The sequence below is a fragment of the Protomyctophum bolini genome (assembly GCF_963924005.1).
Source record: "Protomyctophum bolini genome assembly, chromosome: 12".
Classification (NCBI taxonomy): Eukaryota; Metazoa; Chordata; class Actinopteri; order Myctophiformes; family Myctophidae; genus Protomyctophum; species Protomyctophum bolini.
Genome location: NC_137873.1, coordinates 34,637,040 through 34,650,844, shown reverse-complemented (window position 1 = coordinate 34,650,844; position 13,805 = coordinate 34,637,040). Strand labels below are relative to the sequence as shown.

Below are 13,805 nucleotides of genomic sequence, written 5' to 3'. Positions count from 1 at the left end.
AATTCCTCACTGCCTTAATTATAAACCGTAATTATTATATTTTGCGTGATGGTGAGTATAGCTCCTAATTGCCCTCTCCCCCAAAAACCCAGCAGATAACACAACTCCTGGCATCCTTTTTCATGAGAGTGGCATTGCAAACCCAACCTTACCACAAATGAACCTGGTTGCTGCGCAGCGCTCATTTGCATACTGCTGTTTTTATCATTTATTTCCTTCTTTGGTGTCAGGAACATGGTCCGGAGTTCGGACAAAAGAGAGGGATACACGGATATCTTAAATACATAGGCTACTGTAAATACCAATAAACCCCCTTATGGCCACCCTAATTAAAGATGGAGTGCTGTGATTTTTTGTGTTCACGAGTCACGAGGGGCGACATACTTCATTAGACCCCTTGGTGTGGTTGGTGGGTGTGGCCACAAAAAAACGACATTCTAACAAATATTTTCTTCCTCCTTTAAATAATAATAATACCCGATGATCATGTTTTAGGGTGGGGGAAAAAAACACGGCACTCCATCTTTAACAAAACGGTGAAGTGAGTGGGTTGCTCTGTACAGTCAGTACTGTAGGTGAATGTGTAAAAAAAAAGTATGGTGTTGTTGAGTGATGAATGCAAACAAACCAAAACGTGCCACGGGGGGAGAGCGAGAGAGCATCTGAAAGGGAAACAACGGGCTGCTCTTAACCCATTCTGACCGGGCACCCATTTTGGTGTTGGCATCATGTTTTGCTTTAGCTATTGAAAAATAGCAGATCTACAAGCTCATAGCGCGCCACCGAGTGGCGCGCTACGAGCTTGTAGGTCTGCTATTTTTGAAAAATCGAAGAACGACTGACATTTTTTAGAATCTGATCTCAGGTCAGAATGGGTTCATCAGACCAGTGTGTGTCCAGTGGAAACCTCGTATATGAATCTGATCTCAGGTCAGAATGGGTTAAAGCCCTGAGAGCTCCGTGCGACCTCGTCTCCTCTTGCCCTTGTGCACATCATGCATGCCTGGAGTCACTTAATGCTAGATGTAAACGCTAGAGCCGAGGCAACACACATGGTTCACGACTCTACCTTTAAATGTCACCACTGCTTGTTCTGTCAGCAGATGGTTTCTGCTTGCCAGAGTGGGACGGCATTGTTTGCTGGCCAGAGGGGCCTCCGGGCAAGCTCGTGTCCATTTCCTGTCCAGAGTACATCTACGACTTCAACCACAGAGGTAAGAACACGCCCCTATTATCCTCCGAAGCTCATTCAGTCCGTCAAGGAAAATCAATACAGTCGTGTATAGTAGTGTATTGACCGTTTCTGACCGAGGCTACGTCATTGATTTTTTTTTTGGTTATGTTATATGAAAGCAGGGAATCATAGCTTCAAATTGACATATTGGTTTGTTCAATAATGGATAGAGTAATCTCTCGCAGAAAACCGCGAGTTGAGAAAACAGGCCTGAAAGGTTCACGTCTGTGGACCATTACACCTATAGCTACATGTCTAAGCATCTATTTCAAATGTCGATTTCAGCTCTGACATTTAATTTAGACATGCTCTAGTACAGTATGTGAAGTGAAGAGTCTGCCTGCGAGCGCCGCGAACGGACGCAGCTGGCGCAGCGCAAGCGGGACGAACCGAGGCGAATGTTTAAATTCAAGTCTAAACGCACCTTTAGTCTTGCCGTCATGACTGTCTCTGTATCAAAAAGAGTAATTACACGATCACACACCAGTCTTCCACACATCTGTGCTAATGTACTGTAGGTTTTTCATACACATGGGGGGGGGGGGGGGGGGGGAATAGATAAGATAAGATAAGGTTAGTATGCATACAAGGTGACGTTCATTGTGCATTTGTTTCACATCAGAAACAATTTTACTGAAAATATGTACTATTTTCAAAGTGCTGCCGCCCTACAGTACCTTGTCAATGTCATTGTCTGTTCTTATTATCTTTTCTTACACCCCCTACTGTGTCTCGTGTCAAGAGTTGGCGACATCTTTAAAAAACACATTTTTCCAGGCCAGGCCTTGCATAATATCGTCGATGTGACAACAATGGCACTTCAACAAAGCCCAATGGCACAACAACAAAGCCCTACAGTATACTTATCAATGTGATTGTCTGTTATTATTATCTGCGTACCCCCTACTGTGTCTCGTGTCAACGGTTGGCGACATCTTTTAAGAAACAAAATGTTCTTTCCCTAAATTGCAGGCCTTGCATATCGTCGATGTGACAACAATGGCACTTGGGAGTTGGCGAGCACCAACAACAAAACATGGGCCAATTACAGTGAATGCGCAAAATTCCTCTCCCACCAGAACCACGAGAAGGTGAGTCATGTCGTACCCATCGCAGCATTAATTAACCCAGACGGGAACCCCTTTTGGATGTTCTACTTTAGCTGTTGAAAAAAAAAAAAGCAGATCTACAAGCTCGTGGATCTGCTATTTTTAGAAAAATCGTGAAAATGTGGCGTCAAATCTTTGAATATATATATATAGAGCGCCGAAGTCCTGACGTCACTCGCTCATCCCCCTGGTTCACGGAAGTATTTTCACTATGGAGAATAACATGGGGTCATCTTGAAATCGTCTCATATAAGCGTTGTGGTGCAAAAATAAACAAGCTGTCTCGGCGATATTGTCAGGGAGGTGTGTCTGTATCGTTTACCACCGTCAGTCACTCATATTGTTTTTAGTGAAAATCCAACTAATTCGGCAGCAGTAACATTAGCTTTGTTGTCAGTTGATCCTTCATATCCATATGAGTGAAACGGCCAGGATGAGATGTTTAATTTTCAAACGCAGTTCTTATATGAGGCGATCTAAAATCCCCCTATGGGGGATTACAATGCAAATAAAAAGTACATGAACCAGTGGACTTAGCGCCCTCTACCGATATTGACGTCAGACTTCGGTGCTCCATATTCTTTCACAGTGAACGCTTTTAACTACAAATATTTGCTTCTGGGAGGGTTCCTGGAACAACATATTTTCAGATGGGGGTCGGCGGCCAAATACATATCATTCTGGGGGTCCTTGACATGAACACGTTTGAAAACCACTGAGATAGAAACACAAGGTTTTTCAGAAAACTGTCATGATTTAGAAGACATTTTGTAGAATCTGTTCTCAGGTCTAAAACCCTTTCCCACTTTACAAAGAACCCACTGAACACACACTAAACGTGACACCTGACATGACATGACACTGCTCACCCCCGTTTTTCCAGCGAGATGTTATGAGAGACCTATTTCTGATCGAGGGAGAAGAAGAAGAAATAAGGATAATGTAATTCATTTGAAGTGAATCTTGACTTATTTGTATTCCAGATCCTCTACTCCCGAAACCCCATGCCTTCATAATCCCAAAACAATTATTGTCACTGGTTTGGATTGTTGTAATTATTGTGTTTTGCCTCTGGACAGAATGCGCTGCCAGAGAGAGACAAAGATAGACAGAGGTAGTGACTCTGTATGTGCGTGCGTGCGTGCGAGAGTGCTACTTCTCAGGCATGTTTGCGACATCAATTGTGATTTGTGACACAGCAAAAAAAAAAAAACAAGCAGGCATGCTCGTCTAGTGAAGATTTCCCCACATTTAAAAAAAACCCCACATATACACAGTAATGTGTGGTGGGAAACAAGACTACACAATAGCCAATTATAGCCCAAGTTGAGACATTTAGCCAAGTGTGCCTTATTGATGACCACCCAAAAAACTAAACGGAGACAACTGTGATCTACACGCAGTACACTACTGCTGCACTACATGTACTGTACATGGAATTTGAAACCTACATGGAATTGTTTTCCCTTTGCTGAGGGCTTTGGAATAGTGGCGCTGATGTTAACGTTGCTGTCCGGAGGTTTTTGAGGTTTTCGAAAATATTGAACCAATGGAAAGTAGTAAAAAAACGCATTGGACAAAACAACAACGTTCATTTCATTTCCTGAAAAATGAACATTATGGAATATGGAGTTAATGAGGTTTCCTCCGGACAGCAGAGAGAAAATGGAATTGGTCACTTTGTTTGTATAATAACGTTATAATGCTACTGTTCGAGAGGGTAAGGACTGTATTAGGTGGTAGGGAAGTATTCGCCACAGGGAATTGGTAAGAATTCACAAGGAGACATGGATGGAGTCTTTGTTGAAGGTAGCACAGCACAATTAAACAGCACTAGTATGGTAGTTTGGCAAGACACAATACTCTTTGTCTGTTCATACATTATGTGTGGTTGTCTGTTCATATGTGAGGGAGAGAGAGAACACAAGGAGATACTACAATACTAGTAAAACAAATACTCCTCCCATGACTGCAAACAATCCTAATCCACAAACGCACAATACTACAATATACAGCATACATGTACACAGCGTAATTAAATCATAATGTCAATATTCTGAATCAGCCCCAAATTACAATGAAATAGTTACAATGAAATAGCATAGTGCTATTTCATTGTAATTTGGGGCTGATGGCTGATAGCATAGAGTGGCAGGGGCACGGTGGCACAGTTGGTAGTGCTGTCGCCTCACAGCTAGAAGGTCCTGGGTTCGATTCCCGCTCGGGGCACTGTGGGTGCTGGCGGCGTGTTTCCTCCTCCGCGTCACCAGTGCCCATACCCGAAGGCGGGGTTGGCGAAAGGGCCTTTCTGTGTGGAGTTTGCATGTTCTCCCCGTGTCCCCTAGGGTAGGTACCCTCACAAAAACATGCAGTAATCCTGGTGTCTAAACTGCCTCCCCCTGGCCAGCCGGGGCGCCTGATGGAGGGAAAAGGAACTGGTTGGAATAACGTGTTCCTTTCACGCGCTACGTCCAACCAGGGAAACTCCCCCCTGTCAGGTGTAAAGGAGCAACTTGGACACTCAAGCATGAAGGAAGCATGAGTTAAGTCCGTTGCTCTCCCCAGGTTGGCGGAGGGTGTGTAGAGCCCAGGATCACAGTAGATGATTGACACAGGGGTGGAAAATGGGTTACAAAATCGTGGGATAAAAAATATATATATAAAAAAAAAAAATTGCATAGAGTGAAGTATATACTTGGTTACCATGTTAGAGTAAATCAAACAAATGGAGCTGATCATTAGTATGCATTTAGATTAGGCAAAACATAAATAACACAAATTCTGGTGACTTACTTTGGGTCAGTGACGCACACAACTTAAATATTCATCAAGTAGTAAAGTGATAACATATTAGATATAAAGGAAATACACATATCAGACTGTGTTTCTGCTGTTCCACTGTCTCTCCTTTCTTTGGACTGAGCAGAAAACTCATTGACCATTGGGGGCACCCCGACCTGAACTAATCAGTGCAGCTGCACTGAATGACAATTGTCAATCTAGATGAGGGCATTTTTTTGTACAGCTACTGATGTTTACGCAATACTCTCTGGAAATAAAGTATTGCAATGTGGGTTTGAGCTGACAGGCCCTTTTGGATATCAATCAAATCATCTTAATTCAAGTGGCAATAATTTCAATTATAATCTTTAGGGGCATGTCATGTGGTCTACCGACCTGCACAGCCACTGTAGCCTGATTGTCAGACTCCGTACACTACTGCTGCACAATTTTGCATTGCTACTTACAGTGTATACATGGAATTTGTAACCCATTTCGAGCAAAGACCTTTTCAATACAGTGAGAACATATGCTGTCACGAGCCTGAGGCACAATGAGGGGTCATCATGGTTTATTTGAACATGATGTGCACAAGGGAAGAACAAGCACAACACATGTTGCACTTTGATCTGAATTAATTTGTTAAAGTTCGTAAGTGACCTGCCTTGGTTAAAAAAAAGTCGAAATTTTAAAAATGTCTTCTAAATCATGACAGTTGTCTGTAATACCTTTTGTTTCTACAGAAACAGAAACAATAGATGCTTGATTGAGCATCAGTGGTGCTCAATATTTCATGTCAAGGACCCCAGAAATTATATGTAATAGGTCACCGACACCCATCTGAAAATATGTTCTTCCAGGGACCCCCCCCCCCCCCCCCAGAAGCAAAGATTTGAGTTAAAAACGCTCACTGTGAAAGAATATATATTCAAAGAGTTGCACCACATTTTCACGATAAAAGCCGATCTACAAGCTCGTAGAGTGCAAAAAAAGGTGTTCCCGCCCAGAATGGGTTAAAGTCATACTCTGTGGGATTTTCTGTTGTGGCGACCAGTTATTGTACTTCATTTTTTTTATTTTTACACTTTTATTTTTACACAGCCCAGCCGTTAGCCACGGCGTCCCTTCTCTTCCGCATTTGATGTGCCTTATTTACCGTGCAAGCACAATATTACTCGCGGACAGATGAACATATTGTGAATAACATCAAAGGCTTTAAACTTACTGAAATAATAAAGTATACCGGAAATGAAAGAAGCAATCGTGCCTCACAAAAAAAAGTGATCATGTTAGCCTACGGATGGATGGCGCGAGAGGTAAGGCCCTTATAGGCCGTAGGCTCACCGAAATCAATGCTGTGCATCCTGCATTCTGCCTATTAGATTATGAGATATCCGAAGTTTACGTGTTGGTCCTGAGAGTTGTCCTGGGGTCACATAGGGTAGGGGTACGTTTTCTATAGGGCAGTGGTTCTCAAACCTATTCATGTCAAGGACCCCAAAGTTGACACTTACTAGCCCGCGGACCCCCATTTTCAAAAGATATGCCAGGGACCCACATAAGAGAAGATCTTTACGGCGTGTAGATCTGCTATTTTCAAAAGATTTCTTTTATACATTTCAGAACTTGAAATGAAATGAGTATACTTTTACTTTTGGTACTTTAAGTACATCTTGATACCAATACTTTTGTACTTACTACTACTACTACTACTACTACTTACTCAAGTACATTTTGAATTCTGGACTTTTACTTGTAATAGAGTATTCCTACATTGCAGTATTGATACTTTTACTTAAGTAAAACAATTGAGTACTTTTTCCACCACTGGTTGCTTCCAGTTCCACTCCATGCTGACCAACCTGTAGGAGGCGCTAATGTAAACTAAAACAATGTGCAAGTGTTGATTTTGACAGCAAATTTAGATTTTAGTTTTTAGTCATAGTCTCTTGAATAGTTTTCATTTAGTTTTAGTCACATTTTAGTCACCTGAATGTCTTTGTGTTAGTCTAGTTTCAGTCGACTATATATCATAACATTTTAGTCGACTAAATGTACAGTTGATTTAGCCGTTTTGGCGGGCCCTCATGCCGTCATAATGGCTGATTTTACACAACCAAGTGTACAATGACTTATACTGGATCTCTTGTGTCCACTCCACTAGTCCCTTCAGTTTCTATTTGTTGACGAAATTGTCAAAAATATTTAGTCTTAGTTTTAGTCACCATAGCTTAGTTTTCATTGAGTTTCCATTGAGCTTTCGTCAGTGAAAAAAGGTAGTCGACGAACATTTGTCATAGTTTTAGTCGACGGAATCGACAGTGGCCAAGCCTGAGGCAGCGCCAGGGAACCAAAGCCCAGTCAGTCTCCACCACGGTGCCGACCTAACTGACTGAGTTCAACATTCGCAAACATTTGGTTACCATGGGTTACTTAGCCTGATTGCATGCAATCAGTCCCTGAAGATGAATGGTACAACTCAAAATTCATAAAAAAGTAGAGCAAAATGGAATTATTAAGGGCATTATGTTCAAAGTGTATGCCCATGCCACTATATAAAGAGCTGTAACAGCATTAAAAAAAAGTGGTATATTCCAATTGTCCATTGTTTTTAAATCGGCTTGATTTGTGCAATTTTTTTTACTGCAAAACGATATGTAATTCTGACCATTTCCTGCACACAAAACCCTGATTCCATGAACCAGTGGCTCTCCCACACGCATTCTCCTCTCCTCCACCGGCTTAAATAGTGGAGCCTCGGTGTGGAGGATGTGGCAGACATTGGCATAACCTCATCCTTGACGCCCGACAGTTTCTTACTGACTCCAAAATGTTTATGTTGATGGGCTCCCAGGAGTCGTTGCCGGTACTTAATGATAAATGCCATACTCACAAATGAAACCCCCTTCTTCAACGGCACAATTACTGCACCGCGGACCACCGCCACCGCCACAACTTAGAGACCCTGCATTTGGCATGCGGGCTCGATGCTAAATGATAACAGCAGTGGGGTGTCTGGTTACTTCACCCCTAGGAAAGGCCCCTCTAGCCCGCCTGCTGTGTTGATCCAAAGAGGAGTGTGGTTAGCGGCTCCCCTAACCATGTCCTCTGGCTGCCTGCTCGCCGCTGTAATAATCGCACCGCCTGGAAAGTCAAAGAAAGCTCCACCCCAGCCTTTTGTGATCGGCTCCATCGCTCAATTCAAAAAGGCTGTTTTTCTTTTATTGGAAACGTATGCTTATATGGTGACACCATGTCTGTCACCAAGGTGGGATTTCAAAGACAATGTTTTGTTTTTTTTCGTTTGTTTTTTTGTCTCAAAAAAGTCTCAACCGAGTGTAGTGACCCGTAGGGTCATTTCTGTTCTCTTTGACGGGAAGGCTTTTCTTCCAGAGCGACGTCTCCCCCCCCCCCCCCAGAGGCTGTCACAGTCTAACCACGGCTACAGCGTACGTTTTCATAGTAGGCTTTTCTTTATGCAAGAAAGAATGTCAACTACTGTACAATATCTCTGCTGTCATAACTCCAAAATGTTCAAAAAACCTCAAAAATGGAGGTTTCCTCCGGACAGCAAAGATATATTACTGATATATAGCTAATGTATCAAAATTGGATTTTGAACCTAGGCTGGCACATCTCTTTTAGGCATGTCATTATTGTGGGGTTTTTTTTTTAAACCTAAACATTTGCGAAAATAGCAGTCGTATAATCTCAGATTGGCTATATTTTAGCTATTTTTTAAGCTATTCATTTACAATAGCGGTCCACAGCTAGAGGCCATGACTGTTTAAGTGTCCTTGGCATGGAAAGGTTTGAGAACCCCTGTTTTTTTTATCGCACTATTTTGCAACCCTTTTTTTTCACCCAGTGTGAATTATCTAATGTAATCCTGGTTTTAGACAATGTTGGCTTCTACTTTGCTGGTTGCTGAAAGGTTTTCTCCCTATCCCATACCCTCATGTGTTTACATATGTGTGGGCACCAATGTAATGCACTCACTCACTCATTCACAAAATGTATTTGTGATTACAATTACAATTGCCCCAATTTCCTTCCGTGTTATTGCGACCGAAGGTCCCAGTTAGCTATGGAATGGTGAATTTCCCGGCAGTGTGTTGGTCGGGCACGTGCACATCATCAGGGATGGAGATCCCTGACGTCATCAATATTAAGCCCATATATGGAGATCCCTGATGTCATCAATATTGACCAGCAACTCTACATCTGACCACAAACCTCAAACTGTTAGATCTCCATATATGGAGCTGACCTGTTCTGACATTCCACATGTTGATCCTTCCCCATCCATCCTTCCTCTTCGATGACTCCCTTTTGAAGTTCTGACTGATACCCATCTAACTCTAGATGGGCCTGCCCCAAAGTTATTAGTGCAGCCGCGCCCGGCAGATGGCGAAAACTAGAGTTCTCAACAGGCCCGAAAATGAAGATCTGACCCCCCCCCCATTCCAAAGCGCCAGCGCTCGCCCAGTAGTCTGCTGTCACCCAGGAGGAAGATGCGTGCACGCAACCTCTCCATTTAGGGTGAGGTCGCTTCTCACCCTCAGCTGGCGTCTTACTGGTTATACTGTATGGTGATATGTTTTTGTGTTCTGATTTAATGATTTTGACGTTATAAGACTCCAACTCTGCTGTATTTAACAAATGAACTGCTCCTGACGGAACGTTCCTCCAGTTGGAATCCAACCGGCAACTGCTATTGGCGTAACATTCCGTCTGATGAGCTTTATTATTGATATCAAACCGGATCGCTGATTTTATTTTATTAATTTCTTTGCTTGGCTTTTACTTCTTTAGTGATCCTAGACCGGATCGCGCATTGGCGCTGCCGTTCACCTCCCTTTATACAGGCTGACTAAAAAGCTGAATAACTTGACATCTACGGAGCTCTCCATGGTTTGGATAAAACGTGCAATGTTCGGAGGTCTTTGCTGATTATCCGGTGATCTAGATGGGAACATTGGCGCTTTCTAGAGCAAGCATGGCTTCATTTTAGCTCGCTAGCATTGACGCTATTTATTTAGTATCTAAGATGGCCACCCAAACAGGATGTGAATCCAGGTGTGTCACACTACAAACAGCTCGGCAGTCTGCGTCCACCAGGTGGCAGTAGATGGGTTAATGCAGTGCAATATTTGTCTATTTAGCAACACCTGTGACTCATTAGTGACTGATTGCCAGGTCATTCCTTGCACCTTCTGGTGGATGAAAACAGAATATGAGGTGACATATACTGTATACAAACATCCATCACCACTGGGTTGAACACCACTATTGTTATTATTAGTAGTATTATTAAGTGCATTGATGCATTGCAGCCCATACCTTACTAGAATAGTACGGGTTCCTCAACCTTTTCAGCTCCAGACACAAAAGATACATTTGGTGACTCAAACTGTGTGTGTGTGTGTGTGTGTGTGTGTGTGTGTGTGTGTGTGTGTGTGTGTGTGTGTGTGTGTGTGTGTGTGTGTGTGTGTGTGTGTGTGTGTGTGTGTGTGTGTGTGTGTGTGTGTGTGTGTGTTACTTTGTTTGTGAAAGTGTCACGAAAGTGTCACCAAACAAACAGCTGATCTACAAACTCGAGTTTGAAGATCATCTATTTTTGCTATTTATTATTTATTTTATTTGCCCAAAACTAGAACGGTGCCCATGGGGCCTCTACAGCTGTGCCCATTGGGCTGCTGGGCACTGCCCCACCCAGATATTATGCTTTGGAGCCTCTACAGCGGTGACCGTTGGGCACTGGCCTACTTGGAACGATGGAAGTTGGAAATGCATGTTCCACCCTAGCCGCAATTTGCAACTCTAGATTTTTTTATAATGGGATGAATCTAGAGTGCCTCCAAACTCCAACACTTAAATGACTTAATCACCATTTCTTGACAGAAAGTAGCTCATAACATGAAAGAGGATAATTCAAGCTTGGCCTTGAGCTGAAATGTCGGTGAGTTTAACGTCGTTTAATACAAGCAGTAACGCATGACCCCCCCAGTACAGAGAGAGAATCAAGAGAGCGCTCAGAGCGCAACTGGGAGAAAAGAACGGGAAAAAGGAAAACCTACAGCGGCGGCGCTGCCTCGACAGCTGCATCCCACGCTGCGAGTTTCAGAGAGGATTCAAAATGCATATTCTGTAATGGTAATCACAAATCCAATCCAATGGTAATCACAAATGCAACGTGGTGTGTCAAATTTGAAGTCGGTGGGGCAAACGGTTCTCGAGTTCCGTGCATTACAACCGTATCCCACACACACACACACACACACACACACACACAGAGAGACGTGACACATTTATAGTTAGATAAGCCATCGACCCTCAGGTGAGGGTCGATGGCATGCCGTATCGGGTTCAGGAATCATATACAGTTGTAGACCTTTGCAGTGATGCATGTCAGGCTGATGCCTCTGTAGTTAGGTCTTATTTACGTAGACCTTTGCAGTGATGCATGTCAGGCTGATGCCTCTGTAGTTAGGTCTTATTTACGTAGACCTTTGCAGTGATGCATGTCAGGCTGATGCCTCTGTAGTTAGGTCTTATTTACTTACTTACTTACCTGTACACAAGGTGTAACAATAAAGTACAACCTTGAACCTTGATCTGTAGGTTGTTTTTTCAGCTTTGGAAATGCAAAGTTCCAGCCCGACAGCAACAGTTAAATAATAAACAATGCATCACATCGCCACACATCACTTTAGGCATGGGGTCATTATTTGAAATGACAGTACTTTGAAAACAGACAAATCTATTAGTATCTTGGCAATTCTGTAGTTGATTCAAAGCACAAACTACACGGTACTGCATGGAGAGTAGAATACTGTTGTTTATATAACTTACCAGTAAGTCGCCCCTGACTGACGGCGAGAAGCAACCTCGCCCCCAAAAGGGCATCCACCTGGGTGACGGCAGACTGCTGGGCGAGCTCTTGAGTGTACAGGGTTTGATGAGGTCTGGCACTATATGGAGCGTGTCTTGAGTATACAGGGTTCGATGGGGGTCAGCTCAACATAATGGAATGTCAGAACAGGTCAGCTCCATATATGGAGATCTAAGGGTGGCGGCGGGGTGCAGTGTCTTGAGTGTACAGGGTTTGATGAGGTCAGATGAGGTCAGATCAACATTATGGAGTGAACTCTGTATGGAGCGTTTCACGAGGCGTGACGGACGGACGGGGTTTTACAGGTTTTCATAGTAAACTGCGACCTACGGTCACAATAAATTATATTATACTACACTGTATATAGTAGTAATTTTCATGCCCTTTTCTCCCCGTACAGGATGTCTTTGATCGGCTATATCTGATCTACACTGTGGGTTACTCCATCTCTCTGGGATCACTTATGGTGGCGGTGGTCATCTTGGGATATTTCCGGTGAGTTGTCGCTGCAGTTTTTTCCAATCTTTCCGAACACAACAGGGAGAGGGATTTAGATGCAGGGGGAATAATATTTAGAGCCAATATTCGGTAGATAAAAGCATGCCAGTTATTTGCCAATGCATCAAAAATAAATCTAAAGCACAGTGAGCATTATTGGGATTGAAACTGACTTGCATTACTTTAGAAACATGCTGGGGTTTTTTTTATAGCGTGCAATAGCATGCTAATATGTTTGCACAAAGGCAATCTACCAACGCGCCTCAAGCATTATGTTATACTTTAGCGATTGAAAAATAGCAGATCTACAATCTCATATAGCGCGCCAAGAAGTGGCATTTAAAGACTTATACTGTAGATACAGAATAGTTAAAAATTGTTCAAAACAAATGAGTAAAATACAGCAAGGTTACTGAACTATACGCGCAACAATACAAATTAGATGAGATAATGGGATCTGCTGGACAAATCCCTTCTTCTCCTATGCTGTACCTTGCTGCTAACGGACTGTAAAACGGTGCAGTGGGAACTGTTTAAAAGTATGGAAGAAACAAAAAAGAAACAAGGTTGAATTCATCTTTTTTTTTCTCCGTGGAAAAAAAAAAGACTAATGAATGCACAGGGGACTGTTAATTATTTGCTTATTTTGTACAGAGTATCTGGAATTGGTGTGAAAACATTGTTTACCATGGTTTCCACCAACGTGACTTAGTGCAGGTATGCTGTCAGAAGGGCTTTAGTAGAGTAGAGTGCCCAACAGGCACCAGGAAATCTATGGGCCAAATGACTTTAATAAGACATCCCTTGGGGTCCAGCTGACATTATGTGGGTCTGTGCTCTGGAGAACGCTGTGCTCATGTCTCCCCTTCAACATGTCAGCTTTTGGACTGGTGCAGTTTACAAATGTTTTCTAGGCAGAAACTGGGCATTTAAACCACTTGAATCCAGCATCCTATACTCTGGTGGGGAACATTAGCCAAAGAGAGTAGATATACAAGCTCACAACACGTCGCAGCGGGACATGCTGTGAGCTTGTAGATCAGTTCATGTTGGCTAATAGATGTAGGGGTAGGGGGTTTAAAACAAGTGGTTAACATTAGCAGGGGAACAGTTTAGTACAGTGGTTCCCAAACTATTTCATGCCAAGGACCTCCAAATTGACACTAATTACATTTAATTTCAAGGACTCCCAGTTTGACATGCATATTGGCCTACAGACCCCCATTTAATGGCCTTAGGGTCCATTTGGTTCCATTTGTACACTTTCCATTTGTACACTCTCAGTTAC

The 13,805-nt window shown here is 42.8% G+C and overlaps 1 protein-coding gene across 2 annotated transcripts in view; it reads left to right on the top strand.

Moving 5' to 3' along the window:
- Nucleotides 1-13,805, top strand: part of pth1r (parathyroid hormone 1 receptor) — a 66,708-nt gene that overhangs the window by 39,442 nt on the left and 13,461 nt on the right. Inside the window, exons 3-5 of one of the 2 annotated variants that reach the window (XM_080777565.1) lie at nt 1,104-1,214; nt 2,207-2,325; nt 12,420-12,514. In XM_080777565.1, coding sequence (XP_080633691.1) covers nt 1,104-1,214; nt 2,207-2,325; nt 12,420-12,514 — 325 coding nt within the window. Of the gene's footprint in view, nt 1-1,100; nt 1,215-2,206; nt 2,326-12,419; nt 12,515-13,805 lie in introns of both variants that reach the window. The other variant, XM_080777564.1, reaches the window with a different exon arrangement.